General features: G+C 44.8%; 1 protein-coding gene across 2 annotated transcripts in view; it reads right to left on the bottom strand.

The window, feature by feature from the left end:
- DSTYK (dual serine/threonine and tyrosine protein kinase) overlaps positions 1-26,265 on the bottom strand; it is a 51,782-nt gene extending 25,517 nt beyond the window's left edge. The window contains exons 1-2 of one of the 2 annotated variants that reach the window (XM_055334179.1): positions 25,938-26,265; positions 6,524-6,912 (exon numbers count right to left, since the gene is read on the bottom strand). In XM_055334179.1, the coding sequence (XP_055190154.1) occupies positions 6,524-6,912; positions 25,938-26,235 (687 nt within the window). In that variant the 5' untranslated portion in view covers positions 26,236-26,265. Of the gene's footprint in view, positions 1-6,523; positions 6,913-15,791; positions 15,807-25,937 lie in introns of those variants that run through there. The other variant, XM_055334180.1, reaches the window with a different exon arrangement.
- Positions 26,266-26,772: the final 507 nt, after the last annotated feature.

Here is a 26,772-nt window from a genome sequence, read left to right as displayed (position 1 = left end):
CTGAAATTCAGTTCTGGCCAAGGACAAGTATATAAACTGACGGTTAAACATAAGACTGCCAGGAGATCAGGCAGGTCACAAAGGTCTTTACTTCCTCTACAGTTCTGAAGCCTTGGGTTGACAACACACAGAAAAGAAGTACACAGCTACATAATATAGCCGTGCCCTTGCTCAGCAACTGACCACGTCGCGCCTGACCTCAATCCCTGTCCTCTAGTCTACCGACCTTTACTGTCCATTCTCCTCCCGTGCCATTCTCATGGGGCAGTTGAGATGTTTTTCCTGTTTGTTTTCACACAGGTTGATTTTTCTTCATTTTTACATGGTTCCCAGAAGGATTACTCTTAAGTACTAATTACATATGAAGGAAAATAGGTCTCTGTTCTTGTTACACTGTAGAAAATACTTGGCTGAATACATATCGAATAGCCTCTATGTGATCTACCTTGTGGGTATTCAAACATCCAGTACCCAGAGATACAGATGAAAGCAGGAATCTGAAGCTTTATTCTTGTCACTTACTAGATTCATCAAAGCAGAGACAAAGTGGTAAATGGAGAAGAGAGAAGGAGGAAGGGAAAACTTTACCTTTTAACCTTATGACTTTTGTCTTATTTACCTTTTAATAACATCTTTCTCTTCTTTCATTACAAAGAACTTCATAAGGAATGACGAAGAACTTTGACTCTAACTAGAGCAGAACAGTAATGATAGCTAAGTTGGAACCAGAAGGACTTAGGACTGACAAAAGGAAGGGATGGCTAACCATCCTAACCCCCATGGCTGTTAGGGAAGGGATGGGTGACTGAGAGAGGGATAAATTCTCTTCTCAAGGATGCTGATTAATACATTCAAAGGATGGAGGGAGTGGCACCTGGGTGGCTCAGTCATTTAAGAGTCTGCCTTCTGCTCAGGTCATGATCCGAGGGTCCAGGAATTGAGTCCCTCATCGGGCTCCTGACTCAGCAGGAAGTCTGTTTCTCCCTCTCCCTTTGCCTACAGCTCCCCCTGCTTGTGTACTCTCTCTGTCTCAAATAAATAAAATCTTTTTTAAAAAGGGGGGGGGGGTGAGGAGGAAGCTGGCTTATTCTGTGACAGACACTGTGCTACATCCTCACACACACCCTCATACTGTGGCCTCACACCAGTCCTAGAAGATATGGATTGCTCCCCCACAATGGAACCAGCCCAGTCACACCGTCAGTTAAATGACAGGCCAGGATGTACATCCAGGTCCACTAGACTATAAAGAGATGTTTTAACAGTTACTGAAGGTCCACGTGAGTCAAGAATTGTCTGGGTTGATGTTAGGCAGGTTCTGAAAGATGAATAAAGGAAGGACAAGATGACTTTAGGGATCCTGACGATCCTAGTGTTCTAGATGAAGAAATATATCCTACAAAGGAAAGGCTCTGCCATGAGGCAATCCTGCAGGGACTGATTGAGATACCATGAAAGAAGTCCAAAAGAGAACAATAGCCCAAACAACAGTTTCTGCCTGTTGACAGTATTTTCAGCCGCTGAGTCTCTGAATCCCCTACCCCTACCATCTTTGATTCAAGGTGAAACACACACAGATCTTTGAGGTGGTGAAAACAGGGAAGCCTCTGGGTGTAAGAAAGAGATAGATGGGACCCCAGAAACAACACAAGAGAGGAAGATTAAGACTATAACCTCTGCCAGACTTTCTCCCCAAGAGCTAACCTTGGGAGGCCACAAATGAATCACTGGTGGTAAACTGAAAAAACACAGCCTCAGATTCAAGCTGTCCTTTTTTTTTTTTTTTTTTTAAGATTATATATATTTTTTATTCATGAGAGACAGCGAAAGGCAGAGACATAGGCAGAGGGAGAAGCAGGTCCCCTGCAGGGAGCTGACGTGGGACTGGATCCCAGGTCTCCAGGTTCGCGCCCTGGGCTGAAGGCAGTGCTAAACCAGCTAAACCACTGAGCAACCCAGGCTGCCCCAAGCTGTTCTTTTTTACTTTTTAGTGAGCAGAGGGATTTAAAACAACAACAACAACAAAACTTGCCTCTAAACCACCAACCTCCTTAATAGAGAAATTAACCTGCAACATACGCAGATACGCAGGTGCTTATATTCTACTACATCTGTTAGTATGTGTTCGGGGAGAGCCAAGAGAGATGTTAAATATGAAGGGTACAGGCTCACTGCCTAGAAGGAATTTATAATTTCGCATTTGCCTGAACTTCCAATACCCTTTTTTAACATAACACTTTAGCTCCCCTTTCTCTTTGCCCCGTATAATCACAGTTTCTTTACTGTAATTGTATTTCGAGAGTGCCATTCTCCATCATATACATATTACCCCAACTCTGGGTCTTTTCCCTTGGAAGGGCCATTTTTTTACCCAATTCCATATACTATCTCCTCTTAAAGGTTATCTTCTTGCCCCAAGGACCTTCACACAGCCTTCTTTCCGCCTTTTTACCAATCAACTGTTATCTTTCAATCTAGAGACATTCAAGAAAAGATATGGTATCTAACTAAAGGTGAACAACACACAACAGATTTAGTTTTATAGGCACCATCATAAATGCCAATGAACAGATAAAAATTGAGAGAGGCTAGTTTTCTAGCAACAATGTTGAATAAATTTGGGGGTTAAAGTCTTGCATAAACCTTTGTCATTTTTAACTAAAATCCTTTATAACAATTTTGGGTTGTGAAAGTATTAATGGCTGAGAACTTAGAAGTACCAATGTCTGTATGATATTAAAAATAGATTATTTCCATTGCCAGTTATTGACTGAGACTGAGGGTACTAGGGTTATAATGTAATTATTTTTTTTTAAGATTTTATTTATTCATGAGAGACACAGAGAGAGAGAGGCAGAGACACAGGCAGAGAGAGAAGCAGGCTCCATGCAGGGAGCCTGACACGGTACTCGATCCCGGGTCTCCAGGATCATGCCCCTGGCTAAAGGTGGCGCTAAACCGCTGAGCCACCTGGGCTGCCCAGTACTGAGGGTTATAAAGAGAAAACTTTACTATTCCAACTAGTTAGAGTTAAAAATAAAATGTACTTGCAAGTCATCAGACTTACTTGCAAACATGACAGTCTACCTCAGTTTCCTCAAAGATACCCCATCAGACATCATTCTGAGCAAAGAGTCGTGTCAGCGTGTGGCAGTCTGGCTGCCAGGTGACATGTACATCTGTCCAAAGGGTGGACATAAACAGGTCAGCAGAACAACTGACGGCTCTGTAAGTTAACACAAGTGAAACACCACAGGCAGGCTACAGGAGTGCCCCCTCACACTGCGAACGTTTCATCATCTCAGCTCCTTGATACTCCCTTTTCTTATGGGTGTTCATGGGAAAAATACACACACACACACACATATCAGACTGAGGCAACTTAAAGCAGACACTCGTGTTCCACTGGACTCCTAAGAAGGGGTGGTAGTAAACATGCCAGGTAGGGGGTAGGGGAAGTATATATGTGGAGACAGACCTAGTAAGCCTGGTCAATGGTGAAATGTGCTGCCAGTTGGAAAATTACTATGTTTCCACATGAAATGAGGTTACAGAAACTAACAGTGTGATGGTGTTCCTCTGCTGTTGAATTATGAACTGAAAATCTCAGGAGACCCAGAGCTAAAAAGCTGGGAATACCAAGCACTGTGGGTCCACATGGGTTAGCCTATTCTGGAACACACTGAAACTGGTTAATTTATGAGGCCTTTAAAGCACCGTATCAGAAGAATGACCATTGTATAAGGGGGTAGTGGGAAACTCTGCTTTGATAATCTGACAGTTGAAAATGAACATCTCATTTCCCCTAATTCAGTCTTGGTTTCCTTGAGCTAAGTTTTCCTTTCTTTACCACCCTCTTTGCAAACCAAATGCAATGTCTGTTTAGAGCTATCTCACTGGTCCTAAATATAGCTGGAATTAAACAAAAAGATCTTTTTCACTGACACAAAAATCTTCAAGATTAGCTAGGAAGAGCCCCTGGCTGTGAGCCCCCAGCACTGAGGCCCATGAGTGTAATGAAGACAGGAGCCCGACTGTAGTGGGAGAGCAGGGCCTGAGCTCCACAAAGGCTACTCAGGCTTCCCTGAGGCCTGGCATCAAGGGGTTCCAAACTTAGAACCGTTGGGGCCCGTTGCTATTTCTACATCAAAACCACTGGAGAATAAAGCAGATGCGGAGAAATACTGGCTAAGGAAGTCTCAAAAACCACATGAAACAGAACATAAGAGGCTAGAGAATTCCTCAAGACAAGAGAAGAATATTCCTCAAGAAAGAAAATATGTATTTCAGCTGTACAGAGAGAAAGCTGATCTGGTATACTGACTTCCCAACCAAGTAGCCTCCTCCTCAACCAGGAGCTCAGTGCAGTGCTTCACACACATCAGGAGCAGGCCAGGGGAGCTCTCCCCGGTGAGCTGTGTGCTCAGATGTGCGCCTGGGGAACGGCTCTCCTTCTCCTGCCTTGCACTTGCTCCAATTGCCTCAATTCATGGAACAAAAGTAAATGAGCATTAAAAATTAAAACCAATAAAATGAAGGGACCCAGAGAAATCAATCAAGTGATGTGCTTCTCCTGCACATGGCTTTGTTCACATTCCAAGATTGTTTTTTAAAAGGCAAGAACAGGAAGAACCACCACCCAACCTATAGCAAGCAGTCAGGAAAGCTACTAACAGTGTTTTTTAAGCAGTAACACAGAACGTAGCAGCTACGATCATTTTTTAAAAATGAAATCAAATAAAATAGACAATAGTGTGTTTTATAAAAAGTAAAAGTATCGTTTCATGAAATGTTATTTTTTTTAATTTTTATTTATTTATGATAGTCACACAGAGAGAGAGAGAGAGGCAGAGACACAGGCAGAGGGAGAAGCAGGCTCCATGCACCGGGAGCCCGACGTGGGATTCGATCCCGGGTCTCCAGGATCGTGCCCTGGGCCAAAGGCAGGCGCCAAACCGCTGCGCCACCCAGGGATCCCTGAAATGTTATTTTAATGTATATTGTATATACGTACTAGATCCTGTTAGAAAATATTATTTCTTACACTGAATGAAATCATATGTACATATACATACACACACACACACACATATATATAAATTTTTTAGAGTAACCTCTACACCCAATGTGGGGCTCAAACTTACAACTCCAAGATCAAGATCATGCTCTACCAACTGAGCCAGCCAGGTGACCCCAGTGAAAGAAACTCTAGAAAAGTCTGAAAGCCATTGGAACCTGAAGGAACCAGATTGGACCAGTATGTCAGAGAGATTGTGTATGGCTTAAATACTTACGAACTACAAAGAAGTTCATAGCCAACCCAGCAGCCTCAGTCAAAAAACAAGGATTACTGTCAGAGCTATTTGTCAGCGTTATGCAAGAACCCTCTCAGCATCCTGGACTTAAGGAGTACGAGCTCTCACTCTGAAAACGGAGGAAAGTACCACTGAAACTCTGCTCCAAGAAAATGCTGGCTTGTGTACATAGCCCCTCTAGCATTTATCAAGATAAAAGAAATCTGGTCTCCGGAAGGAAATGAGATGACAGTTTCTAGTTCTAGAGTGTCAGAGGCCATGGCCACAACCAAAGAACTCATTCATTGACTGGGAGATCAGGCTTTTTAGAACAGGGGTAGGTGCCGAGGTTGTAAGAAAGAAGAAACAAAATTTTCTAGTCCTGTTAACCTAGCCCTTCCTTCCTGGCACAGCTAATCAAGGTGATGGGACTCTGTTCTGAGCAGGTCTGCATTCTTTTCATCTTACCCACTCCTGACCCCTGATATAGTCACATTTTTTGCTGATCCCCAGTCTAATCACATAGCCCGACCCCAGCTGTAGAGGAGAGGAAGCCTAGCACAAGAGTTGAATCCTTCGTAAGTGGAGATATGAATACCAGATAGTCGATAAGATCTCTTAGAAGACACCACAAGAGCTGTGCTCTCCCTCAGGAGTTTACTTCAAGAGAGAAGTCAAGAAGATATCCTTTAAGATGATAGGATCTCCCTATCTCCTTACGCTGAGCCAGATCTGTCCCCAGGTTCTCCAATTCCTTAGGAAGTAGGAGATATGATCTGTCCCACTTAGTAAATAATGGCTAGATCTAAGGAAAAACTCACAGAATTCTTTACTTGGTCTCAACTTGATTAGGAGCATGAATAATCCACCATCTTACCATTCCTTTCAGACAGGGATGGCTGTAGACAATTCTAGCAATGCCTTCCTGCTGAGAAATGAAAAAGGATTTCTGGTTCTGATCATAATTACTCTGTAAAAGCCTGTCGAGATGCAAGCAGCACATTCCTTCTATTGTAGAAAGGGAGATAAGGGGGCAAGGCGATAAGTGAATAGCTTAGGGTCCTGCTGCGTTCAGGCCTTGTCTGTTTTTCAACTTCCTAGATTATGTGCTCCATCAGCTAATGCTCAGAGCCCAGACTATATATTGCCAAATCACTCTGTGAGAAAGCTCAAATCAGGAAAAGCTGGTACATATGTGAGCAATTGTTGTATAAATCCGAGACTGGTACCTGTAAGAGAGCGTGGTGCATCGTCACCTCCAGTTCAGCTAAAACATGGGCAGCGTCCTCACTGTCCTCTTGGACCTCCAAATCCTCCTCAGGGATGGTGTCCCAGTTGCCCTGGTGAGCAACTAACGTGTGAACTAGTTCATACTGGCCGGGGAGTGCCAGGCTGACCCGAGTCTGAGTCCCATAGGTGAAGCGGAGGCGTCGAAGCTTACAGTTCTCCTCACTGCCCAGCCTGGTGGTGGGAAGCACCTGCACCCCCAACAGCAGGTTCAACAGCTGGCACTTGACATTACAATCCTGGCCGAGGATCAAGATGCAGGGAAGGCAGTCCACAATCTGCTGGAGGTACTTCTCTTCCTTAGGTGGGAAGGCAATGCAGCTCAGCTGGCCTGGTTGGGGAAGGGGAGGATGGAGAAGGAAAAAGGAGTACAGAGAGACAGTGAGGAGGGGCAGACGGAGACTCTCCCAGAGACCCAGTCAGGATGGCAGGGCCCCAGGTTAGAAATTTCTAGAGAGCTCTTGGTTGGAGGGGACATCAGGAAAACATCTTGGTCAGAAAAGACTCCTCAAATATCAAACAGAAGTCCCCTTCCTGACTTGTCCCCAGAGCAACTGTCTCTACCTAGAAAGGTGTCAGTGACCTGATCCCTCCCCGCTCCTTTTTCATCCAGTGAATGACCAGCCCACGTACACAAGGACTCCATTACAATCATGAGGTCCTTAAACAGACAGGGCCACTAAAGACTCCACTAACTAGGACGTGAATCCAAGGAGAAACCGTACCTAAAGATGTCAAAATGAAAACCTTCGTGACAGAAGACCTAACACTTGAACATAGAAGGCTCCTTTGTATGTCTCTACCATCTGCAGTTTTAGCTGGTTACTCTCCTCATTTATGACATCTTTTATAACTAAACGTGTGAGCTAATCTTTCCTAGGTATGTGTGTGAGAACTCATCTTTACATATACACACATCACGATACGATGTTACTTGAGTTTGCATTATTTCCAGAATCTTTTCCAGTTCATATCTCTAATAGCTGGTGGCAGCATCCCAGCTGCCATGTCCCACTGAGTTAAGACAAAGGGAGGAACTGCCTGTTAGGGGAAAATCCAGGTAAATCGAGGAAGAACACGATCTGGCTCAGAAACATCCACTTAGGGTAACCACACTCATCTAAACGGCGAGCTTCCACAAACACATTAAATGGTGCTCAAGAGAGAAGACAAAGCCTCCTAAAGTAGGAGAAACTGCTGTCTGGGAAAAGGAACGAGGAACGCATTGACCTGAAAGTGTCAGATTCTGAATGCAATCATTTGGTTCAGAGGCACTTATTTGGTTCAGGGGCCACTCCTGTGTGTGATTCAGGCAACCCCGGTGTTTATTCATGAAGACACAGACACAGGGTTCTTAGGCTGTAAGAAGCCTGATCTCTGGGCCAAACAGAACCTTACTGAAACCTGGTGTAGCACCAACCGAAAAGTATTCATTTTCATCACTTTGCCCTGGGCTGTTAAACTATCCATACCCTATTTGTGAAAGGGAGGTCTGATTTAATTAAGAGGCTCTTCTACTTCAGTTTGTATCTATCTATCCTGTTACAAATCCTCAAACACCTCCTTCTTTTCCACAAATGGCACCACCAAAAGGTTTCAAGAAGGTTTTGCTTTCACCCAAACCCCTCCATGCATTACATTAAGCCCGTCCTTTCGTGTCTGTCTGTAAGTCCCTCACCTGGCCTGCTTATGTATTATGTACATCAGGATACCAAGACAAGGAAATCGACTCTTCTGGGAAAGAGACCAGTTCCTTTGAAAAGGCCAGGAATGGTAACAGAGTGCCTAATTGTATTCAAGGCATTTACCAACCACAAGAGTAACACACCGGACCACTGGTCTAATCTTTGACCCACAATCTAAAACCAAGGGGACAGGGATCCCTGGGTGGCTCAGCGGTTCGGCACCTGCCTTTAGCCCGGGGCACGATCCTGGAGTCCCGGGATCAAGTCCTGCATCAGGCTCCTGGCATGGAGCCTGCTTCTCCCCCCTCCTGTGTCTGTCTGTCTCTCTCTCTCTAAATAAAAAAAATAAAATAAAACCAAGGGGACAGGGGTGTCTGGCTGGCTCCGTCAGCAGAGCATGCAACTCTTGATCTTGGGGGTTGTGAGTTCAAACCCTATATTCAGTGCATAGTTTACTTAAATAAAATCTCTAAAATAAATAAATAAAAGCAAGGGGATGTAGCCAATTGCTTGTGTGGCCACTGAGCAAGTAGCAATGGGCTAGTCCTGAGTCCCTTCATATCTTGTTCACAACTAAACAACACTTACCAGAGTCTACTCTGGTTTTCCATTTATAATGATCGAAAGCAGGAAGAACCATCATACTCTTCTCTGTATCCTCAACACCTAACACAGTGACTGACAGTAAGTACTCAAGTTATGCACTTGTTTGCTCTATGTAAGAACCCATTTACTGTGGAGAATTATCTATTGAAAGCTGTAAGTAGTTCCACTAAGTACTCAGAAAGGTCCAGGGGCAACGGTCATTCCCAAAAACCTTCATCTCAACACAGAATGGACGTGGACAACAGAATAGGACCTCTCAGTTCACCTCAAAGAATTTAACTACAATGGTGTCAGCGTGAGCCGTGAGCAAGGTAGATTCACCAGACTGAATCACTTTCAGCCATCCTTTCTTATCCCTTCCTCTTTTTCCAGTGCCGCTCAGATGCTCAGAGAGGCGCCCAGGTATAATAAGCCCACACTGACGACCTTCATAACTCCTACAACATAAGTTGATATATAATTTTAAAAAGAAGCTAAAATGAACGTGAAGAGTGGGTGACATAGAACTAACACCAGCTCATCATTTTACAGGACCGGAGGGTGAGATCACAAAACCTCTGGGACAAAATGTCAACTATAGGAAAGCTAGTAAAACATGCTGCATCAGCCAAAACCACAGGAGACACACCCCGTTAATCATCTGACCCAAATGATCACCCCCCCCTCCATCTGTCGTGACAAAAACAGCTACTACAAATAAACCACCATGGACCAGGACCATGGGAGAGGGGGCTGGTGCTGAGCCCAGTTTTAATTTTCATTTCCATGCATTCCACTGGGGTTCTTCATGCAAATAGTGGACTGAAGAAAATCTGCAATATGGGTACTGCCATCATTTTTCAGTACGTCACTATTCAAGCTCTTCGCTTCCACCACTAATCGTTAGCTTTTCCACTTTTAGGTCTCTGGCATAGGTCTACCAGATTTGAATAAGGGCACAAACAGAAAGAGTCAACGTTTCCCTCCCTGCCTCTCCCAGGCAAATGGTCCAGGAGGGAGGAGCAAAGCATGCAAGAGAAAAAGCATGAGGAAGAAGGGCAGATTGTGAATCCCAGGCTCCACTGCTCACTAGCTCTGTGACTTTGCCAATTCATTCGAGTTTTCTTGGCCTTGGATTTCTCATCCGTGAACTCAGGGAGGTGCATGACATCATCTTTAACATCCTTTCCAGTTCTAAAATTCCAGGACGCCATCAGGTTTTAACTGGTGCAAGAAAAACCATTGAGGGGGACGGATGGTTGGGCTGGTTGTTTTTATCTTAAATTATCTGTGAATTTAATCATGCTAGCTCTCCCTGGACTACTATAACAACAGATCAAAAAGTTGACTGAACTAACCAGGGGCTCTGAGGACCTACGGAGAAGTGCAGTTTCAGCAGCTCTATAAAGAAGAGATTCCAAACTGTGGCCTGACAGTAGGAGGAAGGAAGAAAACCTGCTTCAGAGCTGGAGCAGCTGCCTCACAGATAGTTTAAGGACTTCTGAGTTAATCGGGTTTTCTTTTGTAATTAATATAACAGCATCTGCATCTGGGGCTGCCAGAAGGGACCAGCAGGGCTTCTCAGCTGGAGCACATTAACCCTGCCAGCTCTAGCTGCAGGAAAATTCAACTCAAGTTGTCTAACGTGCAAGCCAAGGCTCTCTTTTTTTTTTTTTTCCTTGATGCTTCTTAAATACAGATCATTTTGATCAGGGTTACTTCTAAACAGAGGTTTCTAACTAGAAGGGGGAGGAGAAAATCAACTATAGCAGCAACCCGTTTTATTTCTTTTTAATCACAAAGGGGAGCAATATATACCACCCCAAGATAAGTCTCTTTGGCACATCATTTTAAGCTGGTTGTTTTTAAACGAACAGCAGACACACGTGAAACTCTGAAAACTGAGCACAAGTTACCCTTTTACACTTACAGTAGTAAACTGAGAACTCTTCATTGCAAGAGTGTCTCCCTTTCTGTACCAGGAAGAGAAAGACGAGTCTAAATCTCTAGAGACCCTTATCTTAACTCATAACGTTTACCCTTTTCACAGTGTTCCTCCTGGTAACCTCCCATAACTGACCCCCCCCCCAGCCCCAATATCTTTGTCTTTAGTTGGAAATGTTTAAGGTGGTGGCATAGGGTCTTTTTGGAATTTCTCCTGGAGGAAAAACAGGCATACAGGAGGTATACACATTATTAAACTTGTTTTTCTCCTGTGAATGTGTCTTTTTATCACAGGGGTGTCTTGGCCAAGAACCAAGAAGGGCAAAGGAAAACGTACTCCCCTCCCCCCAGTAACATTTACTAAGTCATTTCTAAGTAACAGTCTCTATTTGCCTCATCTCATTTAATGCAATTCTACCAGACAAGGACTATTATTATCCCCATTTACAGATGAGGAGCCAGTAGTTTAAAAAACAAAACGAAACAGAGCCCATGTTTCTCATTTACCTAAGCAGATAAGAGACTGGAGCACAGGACGGTATAAGCGCTGGACCTAGGTGTCAGGGGCCAGCTCAATACGTGGTGGTCGGATGGCTCAGCGGTTTAGCACCGCCTTCAGCCCAGGGCGTGATCCTGTAGACCTGGCATCAAGTCCCACATTGGGCTCCCTGCGTGGAGCCTGCTTCTCCCTCTGCCTCTGCCTCTCTCTCTGCGTCTCTCATGAATAAATAAAATATTTTAAAAATAAAAATACATGGTGGTCAACAGCGGCCATGAAGGGTGGCCCAAAGGCTCACTTGACACACAGCATTGTAAGAGCCCTCTGACTTCCCCTTTTTCTTCCTGAAAGCAGGAGATAAAACCCCATCGGATGATGAACTCCCTACACCAGAAGGAAAGCAACATTCTTATCTACAGAGACCTGGAGTTGAGGCCAAGAAAAATCAGAACAAATAAGTCTTGTTAAACCCTTATCTTCCTAGTTACTTTTCTACCACTAACTGCCCTAGCCCAACCCGCTGTGTCTTGTCACATTTTCATAATTTACTTCTCTTTGTCCAATTCAGTTTGCAGGGGCCCCTGGGTGGTTGAGCATCTGCCTCTGGCTCAGGGTGTAATCCTTGGGTCCTGAGATCCAGTCCCACGTGGGGCTCCCTACAGGGAGCCTGCTTCTCCCTCTGCCTGTGTCTCTGCCTCTCTCTGTGTCTCTGATGAATAAATAAACAAAATCTAAAAAAAATAAAATAAATTCATTATGTAAATGTTCAGCTCTGCTTCTTTGAGTCTTCTTCATCTCTTGTGGGGACTCCATGTACATGTAAAATGTAATAAAACATGTATGCTTTTCTCTTGTGTACCTGCTTACATCGGTTTAATTCTTAGTTCTTAGGCTCGGCTGGAGACTCCAGAAAGGGAAACTTTTCCTCCCCTACACTCACTACCACAGTTTTCCTAATTAGGAAACAAATATAATTTGGTGATTGCAGGACCCCAATTTATTTATTTATTTTTTTAGAGATTTATTTATTTGAGAGTGTGTACTGCTACCCAGGTGCCCCAGGAACCCAATCTAAAGCAGACTGATAGAGGTGCCTGGGTGGCTCAGTTGGTTAAGTATATGTCTTCCGCCTAGGCTGTAATCTTGGGGTCCTGGGATTGAGCTGGGCAGGGAGTCTGCCTCTTCCTCTCCCCCTGTCCTTCCCTCGTGTTCTCTCTTGCTCTGCTATCTCTCTCAAACAAGTATATGAAACCTTTAAAATAAATAAATAAATAAAGCAGACTGGCAGTCTCTATGAAAACGGTCAAGTTTCATACAGACCCTCTCAAGGGCACTGGGTGGCTCAGTGGTTGAGTGTCTGCCTTCGGCTCAGGACACGATCCTAAGGTCCTGGGATTGAGTCCAGCATCAGGCTCCCCACGGGGAGCCTGCTTCTCCCTCTGCCTGTGTTTCTGCCTCCTCTCTCTGTGTGTCTCTCATAAATAAATAAATAAAATCTCAAAAAAAAAAAAAAAAAGCTCTTCAAATCACGAGGAATAAATAAAGCCTGGGGGGATAAAGCACACTAGCTGGTGCACATTTTTAAACAAAGTTGTTATTCTGCCTAAGATCTCTATAGAGTCCCTTTTCTAAAAAAAAAAAAAAAAAGGAGGGGGGTGGGGCACCTGGGTGGTTTGGTCAGTTGAGCATCAAATCTTGATTTCAGCTTAGGTCATGATCTCAGGGTCATGGGATCAAGCCACATTTTGGGCTCCACACTCAACACAGGGTCTACTTGAGATTCCCCCTCTCAGGCTCCCTTTGCCCCTCCCCCATCACTGTATACTTGCTCTAAAATAATAGTAAATCTTTATTTTTTTTAAAGATTTTATTTATTTATTCATGAGAGACACACAGAGACAGGCAGAGACACAGGCAGAGGGAGAAGCAGGCTCCATGCAAGGAGCCCGATGTGGGACTCGATCCTGGAACTCGAGGATCACTCCCTGAGCCGAAGGCAGATGCTCAACCACTGAGCCACCCAGGTATCCCTAAAATAATCTCTAAAAAAATAAAAATATATTTTCAGAGAAATTTTTTATGCTTCTCTTTATCCTTTGCATTTGAGGTTAAGACTATTATAAACAGGAAGAACTGGAGGGAAGAAATGCTAATGACCTTTTGATGTCTCTAGTGACCCATTAGGATAGGTACTTTATTTAAATTGTTTTTGGAGTGGGGACACCTGGGTGGCTCAGTGGTTGAATGTCTGCCTTCGGCTCAGAGCGTGATCCTGGAGTTCCAGAATCAAGTCCCACATTGGGCTTCCTGCATGGAGCCTGCTTCTCCCTCTGCCTGTGTCTCTGCCTCTCTGCGTGTCTCTCACGAATAAATAAAACCTTTAAATAAAATAAATTGGTTTTGGAGTAATGGCAATGGATCCATGTCAATGCATGCTCCTTGCCTGTTTTCCATTCCCATCACTAATACACACTGGAGAGGTGAGGGCCAGGGTGGGTGCAATCCATGGCCAAGGTAGGGAAGGCCTGACATGGAGTAGGTGAATGGGACTCTACCTTGGTCTTCTCATACTATGACCACTCACAGGCAGTTCGGGTCCCAATAGTTACTTCTGCCAGCCTTGTTCCTGGCACCTGAAGATTTCCCTCCACTGGGTCCAGTTTGTTTACCTTGCTTTTTTTTTTAATATTTTTTTAAATTTTTATTTATTTATGATAGTCACAGAGAGAGAGAGAGAGAGAGGCAGAGACACAGGCAGAGGGAGAAGCAGGCTCCATGCACCGGGAGCCCGACGTGGGATTCGATCCCGGGTCTCCAGGATCGCGCCCTGGGCCAAAGGCAGGCGCCAAACCGCTGCGCCACCCGGGGATCCCCTACCTTGCTTTTAACAGTGAACTTGTAGTCCTCTCAGAAAGGGAGTAACATATACAGGATTTTATGGGAGAATTTAATAATTCGCTCAAGTAATCAGTGACACAAATATGCATTTCCACAAATAAGCAGTGAGACATTTTTATTTCTTACGAACTACATGTGCCAAGAGTAAAGAAAAGGACAAACTCCTAAATTGAGAAATGAATGTCATACAGTTTTTCTACTACCATCAATTCTACTACAAGCTTCAAAGTACTGAGCTACAAAAATCCCAGGAGCTGCGAGAACGGACTCTGCCATGAAACATTTATTTATCATTCCCAAGCAAGCTCTGACCGTCAGCCCAACTTACAAGATTCTGAATTACGGAGGAGACATTAGGAGCCCAGGAGAATTTAAGGAAAACATACCCAAATAGTCTGGTTTTCAGGATCCTCAGATCCAAGCAGTACAAGGACATTGTGGTAGAAGGGAATGGTTTTTGGAGGTTAGAGATTGAGATGTTTCTCAAGTAGCCTAAGCTCTAGGTGAAAGCTGAAAAGTCAAGCTGGCAGAAATGTCAGTAAGTTTTCCTACCTGGAGGCCATGTAAAGGTCTCTAAGAGTTTTTAAGAAGTAGATTGTCCTGGAATCTGGAAGAGAGAGATGGCCACCGCCCCCAGAAGCTTATATACCATGGGAGCCCTGAAAATGAAGAGCCCACACTCAGCAGCCTGCTGACAAGTTCCCTTCTGGGCAAAACTCAGCTGGTCATGCTACAGAGGGAACAGAAAGGCAGCGGGCAGCTGTAGCTTATGGGATGCAGAGATGGAAGCAGCTCCTCCAAGGAAGCCAACCCCAAGCTTCACAGAGGGCTTAGCGTCTGTCATTTGGGAGGTAGCCTCTGATACCTAGTAACCATTACGAATGATTCCATGATGGGAATGGGTCAAAAGGACACAGGAACCAGCTCAGAGTGGGGCTCACTCACCAAATCAGGGACAATTAGGCATAAACATTCTCTTAAATGATAGCAAGGGATTATAATTCACTGAAAAAAATTCGCAAGTCCACACTGGTATAAACTGCTAAGCAAAAAAGGAAAGGGTGGGGGGAGTCACCTGGGTTGCTCAGTTGGTAAAGCATCTGCTTCAATTCAGGTCATGATCTCAGGGTCCTGGGATCAACCCATGCATCCATCAGGCTCCCTGCTCAACGAGAGTCTGCTTCTCCCTCTCCCTCTGCCCCTCCCCCCACCACTTGTGTGCTTTTTCAAATAAATAAATAAAATCTTTAAAAACAAAAAAGGGAAAAGGAAAACCCTTCCTTACCATAGAATACCAATTAAGAAACACAGAAGGGACAATGGATATGAAAACCTCACTAAGCCAAGTGGGAGTTGTCAATGGGTGCTAAGGTCTAGTGGAAGGAGTTGTTTTCAGGAACAGGATTCTCAGTGACATCTTAGAACACCTCCCACAAAAGACTAATCAACTGCAAAGGGGGAAAAAAAAGGTGACTTTAAGGTGGAGAGACCTAGAGGACACTAACACGACCAGTGATCGAGCTTAACACCTCCAGGGATGTTAAATCTTCAAGGGATAAGCGGTACAGACGAACTCTTAGCTCCAATGCTAAAAGTTACCTATAACCATCCAGTTCATTGAACAAGAAACCACCAGAGGCGGCATGACTTCACACTGCTTGCAGAGGTCCCTTCTGATCACTCAGCAGTAGGAAACATATCTCCGCCTCTTCTGAAGGACAAGCCTCCTTACTATGGAACTACTTGTATCCTATAGTTTCCAAGGATGGAAAGGAAAACATGTTTCCAAGTTGAGGTAGCAGAACTCCTCGATTTCTTTCCATGGAATAAGAGGCAGCAGAACAAGCCAGTCACTCCCTCAGGAGAAACTGAAACAGGTTCCCCCAGTGGGGTCTCATATGCCCAAAGAGTAAAATCACTTTTCTCCTACTGGCTGTTTCCCCTCTACATTCCCCCTTGCACCTATATATCTCCATAATATTATAAGTTAAGGCTAGGGCTGCCTGGGCCGCTCAAGAGGTTGCACACCTGGCTCTTGGTTTTGGGTCAGGTCATGATCTCAGGGTCATGGGATTGAGCCCTCCCATAGGGCTTCATTCTCAGCAGGGAGTCTGCTAGAGATTCTCTCTTCCTTTCCCCCCCCCTGCCCCTCCCCCTGGCTCTCTAAGTAAATAAATCTTTTAAAAAGGTTCGGCGGGGGGCCTGGGTGACTCAACCAGTTGAACCTCCTACTCTCAGTTTCTGCTCAGGTCATGATCTCAAGAGTCCTAGGATCCAGTCCCTTCAGGCTCTGTGCCTCAGTGGGGGAGCCTGCTGAGGATTCTCTCTCTCAAATAAATTAATCTTTATTTTTTTTTCAAATAAATTAATCTTTAAAAAGTTAAGGCTACAGTATGTTGTACAGAATATTTTTAAAAATACACTCCATATTGGCTCAGACACTGTCCCGCTAATTTAAATAGTGAGCTTTTATTCATTTTTAAAAATATTTTTAAAAATATTTTATTTATTCATTCATGAGAGACAAGGAGAGAGGCAGAGACATAGGCAGGGGGAGAAGCAGGGTTCCCCAAGGGGAGCCCAATGCAGGACTTGATCCCAGGACCCCAGGATTATGACCTGAGCTGAAGGCAGATGGCTCAACCACTGAGCCACCCAGGTGCCTGTGAGCTTTTATTCAAATCAGTCTTGAATCTAGCTGCATTTATGACAGGCCCTTAGTCTTTGCTTTGGAAAGTTTGGCTTGATTTAAAAAAAAAAAAAAATCATGGGAAATGTAATTCTCTCCCTATCACATAAACTGGAAAGGGTAAAAAACACCATAAAATATGTCCAGCATAAATAAGGCACTAAAGTTCTTAATCTGATGAAGCTAAAGTTGGACTTGGGTTTGTTTGGGGTTTTTTTTACATCTAAATAAAGAATGGGATAAAAGCATTTTTAAAAAACAAGTGTGAGTTTTGTGTATGTGTTTTTAATCAAAAGCTTTTATGAATACATGACCTATCATCATTCTTTGGGATAGTTTTGAGGCATTATTAGTTAGACAAGTGAAAAGCAAAACAATCCTCAAGTCCTACTTCCCATCTTCCTGCCCAGAGAACACCACCCCAGGGAACGGAAGCACATTACAAAGCCCAACTCCAAAGAGAATTGTGGTCAAAAGGTTCCCACAGCAGCATGGCACAAGGCTGGGGAATACGGCCAACCCCTAAAGAAGACACAGAAAGGCACTGCACGTGATGGGCACTCCAACCAGGGGCCCACAGGCGATACTAAGGAGTCTCCATGCTCTGATCAACTTTCTTTTAGAGAGTTCTGGTTTAGGCTTTGGAGGAGTAGCACTTCTAAGGGGACTTTCTCAGAGAGGCTGGCTGATGGCTCTGAGCAAGGGGCACGGATCCACCACGGCTTCAGCTGTTCTCTGTTCAGGTATTAGATTCCACGATCCTCCTCTGGGAAAGAACTGAATCTGTTTTCAAGCAAGGAGTAGCCTAGACTTAGACTGGACTAAGTCCTATGAGGGACTCCAGGCAGACCTTTGGGAGAGCCAAGAAAGAAAACCTGCATCTCCCACATGGACTCACCCTCTTCACCCTTGCTAGGTATACCACCACCAGGCTCCCTGCATGGTGCAGGAAGCAAAACCCTTCGTCCCTAGAGGTGAACTATTTTCCTACAAAACGTAAGAAGCAAACTCACCTTAGGTCTTAACACTGTTAGGGAGAAAACCATACGTACCCACACACTCATGTTCTTCATGCCAGCTTCCCTCTGAGTAAGCTCTGAGAAAAGGTATGAAGATGGAAGCCGCTCTAACCTTGGTGAATGCTTTCTGCTTTTGAGCCATACAAACAAGACAATTACAATTACTCCATCAAAGACAGATGGGGGCTAATTTTCCTGAACTCTGTCAGAAAGTTAGTACTCAACTCCTTTTCCTGTCAATGTCATTTCATCTGACAACTTCCCATATGCCTATCTCATGCCCTCAAAGACAGCTAATAGTTAAGTAAATAATCAATTTGTAAAAAAAAATCCTCTAGGGGGAACATGACAAAACACTAATCCTTCCTTCCGTAACATCAACTTGGAATATTATCAGTTAGTAGGACAGTGGTTCACCACTGTGTATCCTGGACCGAGTACTGAATTAGGCATTAATAAAGATCTGTTGAGTGAATGAATATTAAGGATTTAACTTCCCATATCATAGAGAAGCTCTGGCACACTGGGATCACATGCAACTTACTCTTTGGGGCATGAAAATCATTTGGGTATCTGCACAGAATGCAACCCAGCCTAATCAGTCATCTCTCAAATGCATCACTGTTCTTTTTTAGAGGTCCAGCTAGTAAAAGGCAGGTAAATCTACAAAAATCCCTATCTTATATGGGGAGGGAGGAAATGTCCTTCTGAAGTGGAAAAAAACATCACCCCAGTATCTACCAGCCATGGAAATAATTTAACAGGTATTTATTTACCTACTAAATATAAAGCTCTATGTAGGCAGGCATTGCAGGGGATACAAAGATGAATAAAAGAGTCTTTACTCTTAGGGGTTCACAATCTAGTAGGTAAGATAAAACAAATATATGCATAGCATTCATACAAACGAAACAACATACAGAACCTACAGGAATTGAACAAAAGGTTCAAGGTGAAATTCATATTTTCCTTTACCTTGATGGCGTATTTTTTGAGGTTTTATTTTCAAGAGACTGTTTTTGAGAAGTACATTTAAGGTAGGAAGTGAGATGGAGAACAGAAGCATACAGAAATAAAAGGAGGTGTTGGAAAGTGGACAGAGCAAAACAAAATTTAAAGACCAGAATGGATTTTTGTTTAAATCCATGCTTTTGGGCAGCCCGGGTGGCTCAGCGGTTTAGCGCTGCCTTCAGCCCAGGGTGTGATCCTGGAGACCTGGGATCTGGTCCCACGTCAGGTTTCCAGCATGGAGCCTGCTTCTCCCTCTGCCTGTGTCTCTGCCTCTCTCTCTCTCTCTCTCTCTCTCTGTGCCTCTCATGAATAAATAAAATCTTTAAAAAAAAATCCATGCTTTCCTTAAAACCACTTGAATGCTGAAAAACTAAGTATTGAAATCAGTGATGACATTTCAGACTAAACTACACATATGGCAAATCTTTTTTTTTTAAGATTTTATTTATTTATTAATGAGATACAGAGAGAGGCAGAGACACAGGCAGAAGGAGAAGTGGGCTCTATGCATGGAGCCCGACGTGGGACTCGATCCTGGGACTCCAGGATCAGGCCTTGGGCTGAAGGTGGCACAACCGCTGAGCCACCCAGGGCCGCCCATATATGGCAAATCTTTTTTTTTTTTTTTCATATATGGCAAATCTTAAAGGTAATTATGTCTTTTCTTTCCTATTTTTTTTTCTCACGCCCGGGGGCGAAGGCAGGTGCTGAGCCACCCAGGCTTCTGTATGTCTTTTCTTTTAAAGGCATGCAGAATTATCCAAGCCTTTTCATAGTGGGCTGCCCTGGGCCACGGAAACAGAGCATCCCTCGAAGGGATGATTAGGAAGGGAGAGGCTATAAAGGGGAAAGGTGCAAAGAGCCACGGTGTTTGGGGGAGGCCACTTCCTCCCAGGCTCTTAGCAGGGAAAGGGAGGTAGCAAAATCTGCAAAGAGGGGCCGGGTGCCTTAAACGTCAGGGACTGGAAATTGGAATAGGAGGCTAGGGTAGGTAGTGTCACATTATACTCAATTCAATCAGATAACGTCTCCCCCCTGAAGTCAATTACGGCTCCATGGCAAGCTACAGAGCCTAGGCTACGACTCATTCGTAACAAAAGCTCTTCACTGCCAGGGTGCATTTTATATTCTCACGGCCAGGTCAGAAATGAACAAGGAAGGAGTCACAAAAGCAGGACTAGATGGGGAGTTTAGAGATGTGGGACTGAATCTGGCTCCAGCTCAAAACTGTTCTGTCCCACATTCCCTCTTTCTGATCCCCTTATTCTTTTCTTTTTTCTTTTTTAATTTTTTTTACTTATGATAGAGAGAGAGCGAGAGAGAGAGGCAGAGACACAGGCAGAGGGAGAAGCAGGCTCCATGCACCGGGAGCCCGACGTGGGATTCGATCCCGGGTCTCCAGGATCGCGCCCTGGGCCAAAGGCAGGCGCCAAACCGCTGCGCCACCCAGGGATCCCTGATCCCCTTATTCTTCCACTAACCCAACATGCTCCAACCTCCTAATCTACTGCTCACCAACTACATACATACACACAAACAGCTGCATATACTGAGCACTCACTACATGACTGCGTTAAGTGCTTTAAAGTAGATCATCCCTAAATGTCACAACAACTTTGGGAGATACACATTAGCACTCTCATTTTATGTATGTATGTATGTATTTAGATACAATTCACCCTTTTAAAGTGTGTAATTCAGTCTTTTTTAGCATATTCACAAAGTGGCACACCCATCACCACAATCTAGTTCCGGAACATTTTTATTCTCCGAAAAGAAATCCCACACCCATTAGCAGTCACTCCGCATTTTCCTCTCTCCTCATCTGCTGGCAATCACTAACATGCCTTCTATCTTTATGAACTTGCCTATTCTGGGTATTTCACACAGATGGAATCATGCAATATACAGCATGTCATATCACTACCATTTCACATAGGAGAAATCCAAGGCTCAACTAGATTGAGCAACTTGCCCAAGCCACACAGTGAATAAGAGGCTAAACTACAACAGGAAACCCAGGTTTGATTCCAAAGCTTGTGCTCGCTTTTCGACCACTATTTTGCTTCCATACATGGAGAAAATTGAGAGAGAAAGCAAAAGTTTTCAATATGCTTGAGATAATAAAAGTAATACATAAGAACCAGTTATAGCACCATCCCTGCAGAGATTATGTTGAAGGGCAAGAACAGACCAGGATGAACTACCGGAGAGCACGCTGGTTGCAGGCTCCTGCTGTTTCACCCTGCACACCGACTTCCCACCACAGAGCCCCCAAAGAAGGCAGCCACATGAAACCAGGCTGTAAATAATCTCCGCTCTCCCAATTTTCTGTCTCTCCCCCAGATGTCACTCTGCCACTTAACTCCCTATTCCGATTTCCATCTAAGGAGTCCAAGAAAAATGTCTACTTCCAAAAGCTGCACTAGTGCTTTTCCTCTTCTTTTAAATTCTGGCAGCAAGTTTATACTAGGTGTGAAAAAGAGAGGGTAAAGAATGTTAGAGACACAAATCTGTTCACTAACCAAAGGCATAGGGCTATAAAAACCTAAGAACTGTAACTCCCATGAAATGCCTATAACCTACCACACCTTACTTAGCTCTCTGCCATTTTTCTGCTTTAGGTGCTGCCTACATATAGGGCTGCAGTTAGACTGGACCTTTCTAGAGGACTGACTTCAGGTCTTCCTAGTCCTTTGGATCCCTTCTCCAACAGAAACAACTCATTCGTGCACTGGGATGATGATAATTGTAATTCTTTTTGCTTTCCTAGGAGAAAAGTATAGAAGGGAAAGACCGATTCCCACTAACCAAAGGCCAATGTCTTTTTTGACTCTCTGTTCCCTATACCAGATACTTAAATGTTTACTGAATAACTATGGAATTACACGACCTACCTAGAATACCTACACAGCGCGGTAGCAGGCATTACACTAAAGCACACACATTAAAGTATATCAACTCCCAACAACCCTAGGGGCAAGACTACTGTTATAATCCCGGGTTCCAGATGAGGAAACCGGCACAGCGCAGTTGTGATGTGCCCAAGGTCATCTAGTTACTAAGGAGTGGAAACAGGATGGAAGGAATGCAGCACAGCAGAGAGCATTCCAACTAGACACATTTGATCATTCCAATGTCTTCATTTCAAATGTTTATGATGCCTTGCAACAATTAAGGATCTGTTGGATCACAAAACAAGAAAAATACTTTTCCCTTTGCTACTTTGTAGCACTCCATTCTGCCTTTTTTTCAAAGAAGTTTTCAAAGCCTTTATCTCATTACTTCTGAAGCTTCTGAGAGGAAAATTAACAGATAAAGGGGCTCTCATACCCTGTAGTTAAACTAGTGAAAAGGCCAATGATTTGGGCAGCAGAGGAGGAATGGAATTAAAGAAATTTCATTTGTAATTCATTCTGCTTTGTACAGGCCAGGCTGCTCTTATTTTAAGAGTTTGATTACAAATCTACTTTTTAGCTCCTAAAACATCATCTACATTATATACTCTCTAAACTGCCTCCAACACGAAACTGTCAAAATTAAGAAGAAAACATTATTTGGGGGCCCTTCCCATCTCCTTTGTGGTTAAAAGTAAAATAATAAAAATTTGGAGTTAATGATTTTCAGTTGCTCAAATACACTACATCCAAACTAGAAGCACACTTCCACGCTGAAATGACGATTAAAACTTTATAGAGACACTTCGGTGGTTCCGTTGGTTAGGCATCTGCTTTTCGCTCAGGTCATGATCCCAGGGTTCTGGGATCCCGAGCCCCGTATGTTCGTTCATGTCTTATCTTCTGGCTCCCTGCTCAGCCAGGAGCCTGTTTCTCCCTCTCCTCTCTGCTCATGTTGTCTTTCACTATCTCTGTCTCTCTCTCTTAAAAAAATAAAATCTTTTTTAAAAAAACACACAACTTTCTAGAGGTTTGTTAGGTTAGGAATTGACTGTTCCTTTCACTCATGTGGAACTGAAGAAACAAAAGAAAAAAAGAGACAAAACAGAACTAGTGTTTGCCAGAGAGGAGGCAGGTGGGGGGGGGGTTGGGGTAAAATAGATAAAGGGAATTATTATTATTATTATTATTATTATTTTAGATAAAGGGAATTAAAAAAAATTTTTGAGCGTTCTCTTAGAGTTCTTATTCAGAAATAAACATTCACAAAAGAAAGTTGAGACAGGCTCTGAGTGAACTTCACTTTGCACATACAGCCTGTAAAATGGTAAAACAAGAGCTAGTTGTCAGCTAAGGAGTGGCTTCCACTTTCTAACAGTTACCTAAACAACTGGAAACATGGCATTCCCAAAATATACACAGTAGTGACACCTCACTAACTTTCCCTAATGCTCATTTTCACCTCCAAAGACAAAACTCTCCATACTGAAAGGAATGGAAGCATTTTATGGAAAAAAATCAAATTGTTCCTGGTCCAGTCATCTGCACTCTACCCTAGTTTTTATTTCAGATGGGCAGGCTCCAGAGGGTGAAAAGAGTTAGTTAAATACAATATGCAAAGATTAGTTCATGATGCAGTCAACTAGAAAAGCCAATGAGGCAAAATACAAAGGGTACCTTTGTCTTTCTTAACTTGGCTTTTAAGGAATAAAAACAAGAGCGTGTCCAGGTGCTTTGATAACCTCCATCTCTCTGTTTTTTGTTTTTGTTTTTTTTTTTTTCAGTAGTGACTCTAAAATAAATAGTTGTTATAAAATAACAGCAATAAAAGACTCTTTCAGGTAAGTTATAAGAAAAACTTGGGAGCAGGGAAGCTGCTGGAAAGCTTTGCGAAGGGGGAGGGTGAAAGTACACATTCTGAGGATCATCTCTGAGAACATTCGCCCTTCTTGCCAGTTCTCTGACAGCCTCCATAGTTCCATTTTCAGAGCAGCAAATCTGCGCATATGTTGTCAAAACCACAACTCCACAAAAGCTATCAGGCCTTTCTTCCCATGTTTATTACACCCAAGCCAACCAAATGGGATAATGTAATTTAAGATAACATCAGAATCTTACTATCTTACGTTTATCACCATTTCTGGTGTCTCGGACACATTTAGGATATCAGACTTGCAACTTTGGAAACACAGGACCCAACATCAAACTTGGAACAGCTCAACAATTCATTCTGTTCTGAGCTTCACGTTCAGATGTGCTATTAGCATCTAAATTTGTTTCCCAGAGAGTGTTTGCAGACCACTTGCAAGAGAATCCCAGCAGCGTTTTATGCGTAGATTCTCAGGATCCACCCACAAAACGTACTCTGTGGAGCTAAAAGACGTTTTTAATGCTAATTTCATTCTAGTGCACACTTACGTTTGAGAATCACTAAATTAAACCCACTGACCTGTTTGCTATGTTGGCTCCAGGGCACCTGTCTACATGGGATGCCAGTCCCCTCTCCCTTCCAATCTAAGTTATTTCCTAATTAGACGCAGTACTTGACAAACCCTCGGGTTCCCCGCCAATAGCAGTTGAAGAAGCAGCAAGAAATTAGGAAAGATCGAAGCCCCTGCACGATTTTAAGTGCTTTAGAGGGATCCCTGGGTGGCGCAGCGGTTTGGCGCCTGCCTTTGGCCCAGGGCGCGATCCTGGAGACCCGGGATCGAATCCCACGTCGGGCTCCTGGTGCATGGAGCCTGCTTCTCCCTCTGCCTGTGTCTCTGCCTCTCTCTCTCTCTCTGTGACTATCATAAATAGATAAAAAATAAAAAAAAAAACCCTAACTGCTTTAGAGACTCCAGCACATCAAAAAATCAAAAAAAAAAAAAAAAACTTTAAGTGCTTTAGAGACTCCAGAACATCAAAAAATTAAAAAAAAAAAAAAAAAAAAAAAAGGGCAGCCCCGGTGGCCCGGCGGCCCAGCGGTTTAGCGCCGCGTGCAGCCCGGGGTGTGATCCTGGAGACCCAGGATCGAGTCCCATATCGGGCTTCCTGCAGGGAGCCTGCTTCTCCCTCTGCCTCTCTCTTTGCTCTCTCTGAATGAATAAATAAATAAATCTTAAAAAAAAAAAAAAAAGATGGGGAGAACCAAATAACCTCCTTTCCCTTAAAAAAAAAACAAAAACAAACAAACTTTAAGTGCTTTAGAGACTCCAGCACATCCAAAAATCAAAAAACAAACTTTAAGTGCTTTAGAGAATCCAGCACATCCAAAAATTAAAAAAAAAAAAACTTTAAGTGCTTTAGAGACTCCAGCACATCAAAAAAAATTTTTTTTATTTTTTTTCAGCACATCAAAAAATCAAAAAAAAAACTTTAAGTGCTTTAGACTCCAGCGCATCAAAAAAAAAAAAAAAAACAAAAAACTTTAACTGCTTTAGAGACTCCAGCACATCGAAAAATCAAAAAAAAAAAAAAAAACACAACTTTAAGTGCTTTAGAGACTCCAGCACATCCCAGAGAGATGCAAGGCAAGAAGTCTCAGTAAATAAATAAATAAATAAAAATAAATAAATAAATAAATAAATAAATAATAAATACAAAATAAATGCAAGCCAGCCAGCCCCAAAGTCTCCCCTACTGCACGTCCCCTAACTTTCTCAGCATAAGCACAAGCAACCGCTCAGGCAGGCAGCTCCCTGGCGTCCAGGGATGCGCTGCGGCGACCCCAGCCCCATTTGGGGACGTTCCCTCAGCCTCCACGGGGTCCCCCGCGCGCGCCGCACGCACAGCCCACGCGGGTGCCCCGGCCTGCTCGGGCGCCCCCGCCCCGAGGGATGCCCGCCCCCGGCCGCGCTGCTCCCGCGGCTCCCGCTGCTCCTCCCGCTGCTCCCGCTGCTCCTCCCGCGGCTCCCGCGGCTCCCGCGGCTCCCGCGGCTCCCGCGGCTCCCGCTGCTCCCGCTGCTCCCGCTGCTCCCGCTGCTCCCGCTGCTCCCGCTGCTCCCGCTGCTCCCGCTGCTCCCGCTGCTCCCGCTGCTCCCGCTGCTCCCGCTCCCTTCGCCGCTCGCTCTGCAGGCACAGGGGCGCGGCCTGCCCCCCCCCCACCCCGGCCCGTCCCCGCCGCCGCCGCCGCCGCCCTCCTTACCCGCCTGCAGCCCGGTCTCGGCGACGTCGCCGGCAGGGCCGCGCCCGTCCCCGTCCCCGTCCCCGCCGCCGCCGCCGCCGCCGCCGCCGCCGCCGCCCGTGGGGGAGGAGGGACCAGTGTGGCCGTGCGAGCACTTGATGTCGCGGAAGAACTTCTGGGTCTCGCGCAGGTTCTGTCGCAGGCGGCCCAGGTAGCGGCGGTAGCGGCCGAAGCCCCGGCACAGCTCGCGGACCGTCCCGCCGCCGGGGCCGGGACCCGACACGCGCTCGCTCCCCCGCGGCAGCGCGTCGCCCTCCATCTCGCGGCCGGCTCGGTGCGCGCGGCTGGGTCCCCGGCCCGCCGGCCCCGCGGCCCTCCTGCCCGCCCCCCCCCCCGCCCCCGAGTGCTCGGGGAGGAGGAACCCGCCTCCCGCCGCTCCCGACGCCCCCGCCTGCAGCCGGCCGGGCGTCTAACCTCCGTCACCGCGGCGGAAAACAAACCGACCCGCAGTGCGCCGCCACCGGAACCTTTGTCTCCGCTCCCCCGCAGAGGGACGGAAGGATCACTAGAGCGCGCCGTCCCTTGCGGGGCCTCCTGGGACTTGTAGTCTGCGCGGGGCCGGCTCCTTTGAACCTCCCCCGCTCTGCTGCACGCACTCGCTCTATTTTAAAGCGCGTCCCCGCGCCCTGCACCGAGACGAGAGATGAGAGAAAAGAGAGGAGGCTGCAGGATCCGGCGTCCGCAGAAGTGAGGTGTCTTACTGCAATCAAAGATTTTTTATGATTTTTTTAAGATCTTTTTTTTTAATTTATTCATCAGTGACACACACACACAGAGAGAGAGAGAGAGAGGCAGA

The sequence above is a fragment of the Nyctereutes procyonoides genome, unplaced genomic scaffold (genome assembly GCF_905146905.1).
Source record: "Nyctereutes procyonoides isolate TBG_1078 unplaced genomic scaffold, NYPRO_anot_genome, whole genome shotgun sequence".
NCBI classification, from domain to species: Eukaryota; Metazoa; Chordata; class Mammalia; order Carnivora; family Canidae; genus Nyctereutes; species Nyctereutes procyonoides.
This window is presented reverse-complemented; position numbering and strand designations above follow the sequence as displayed.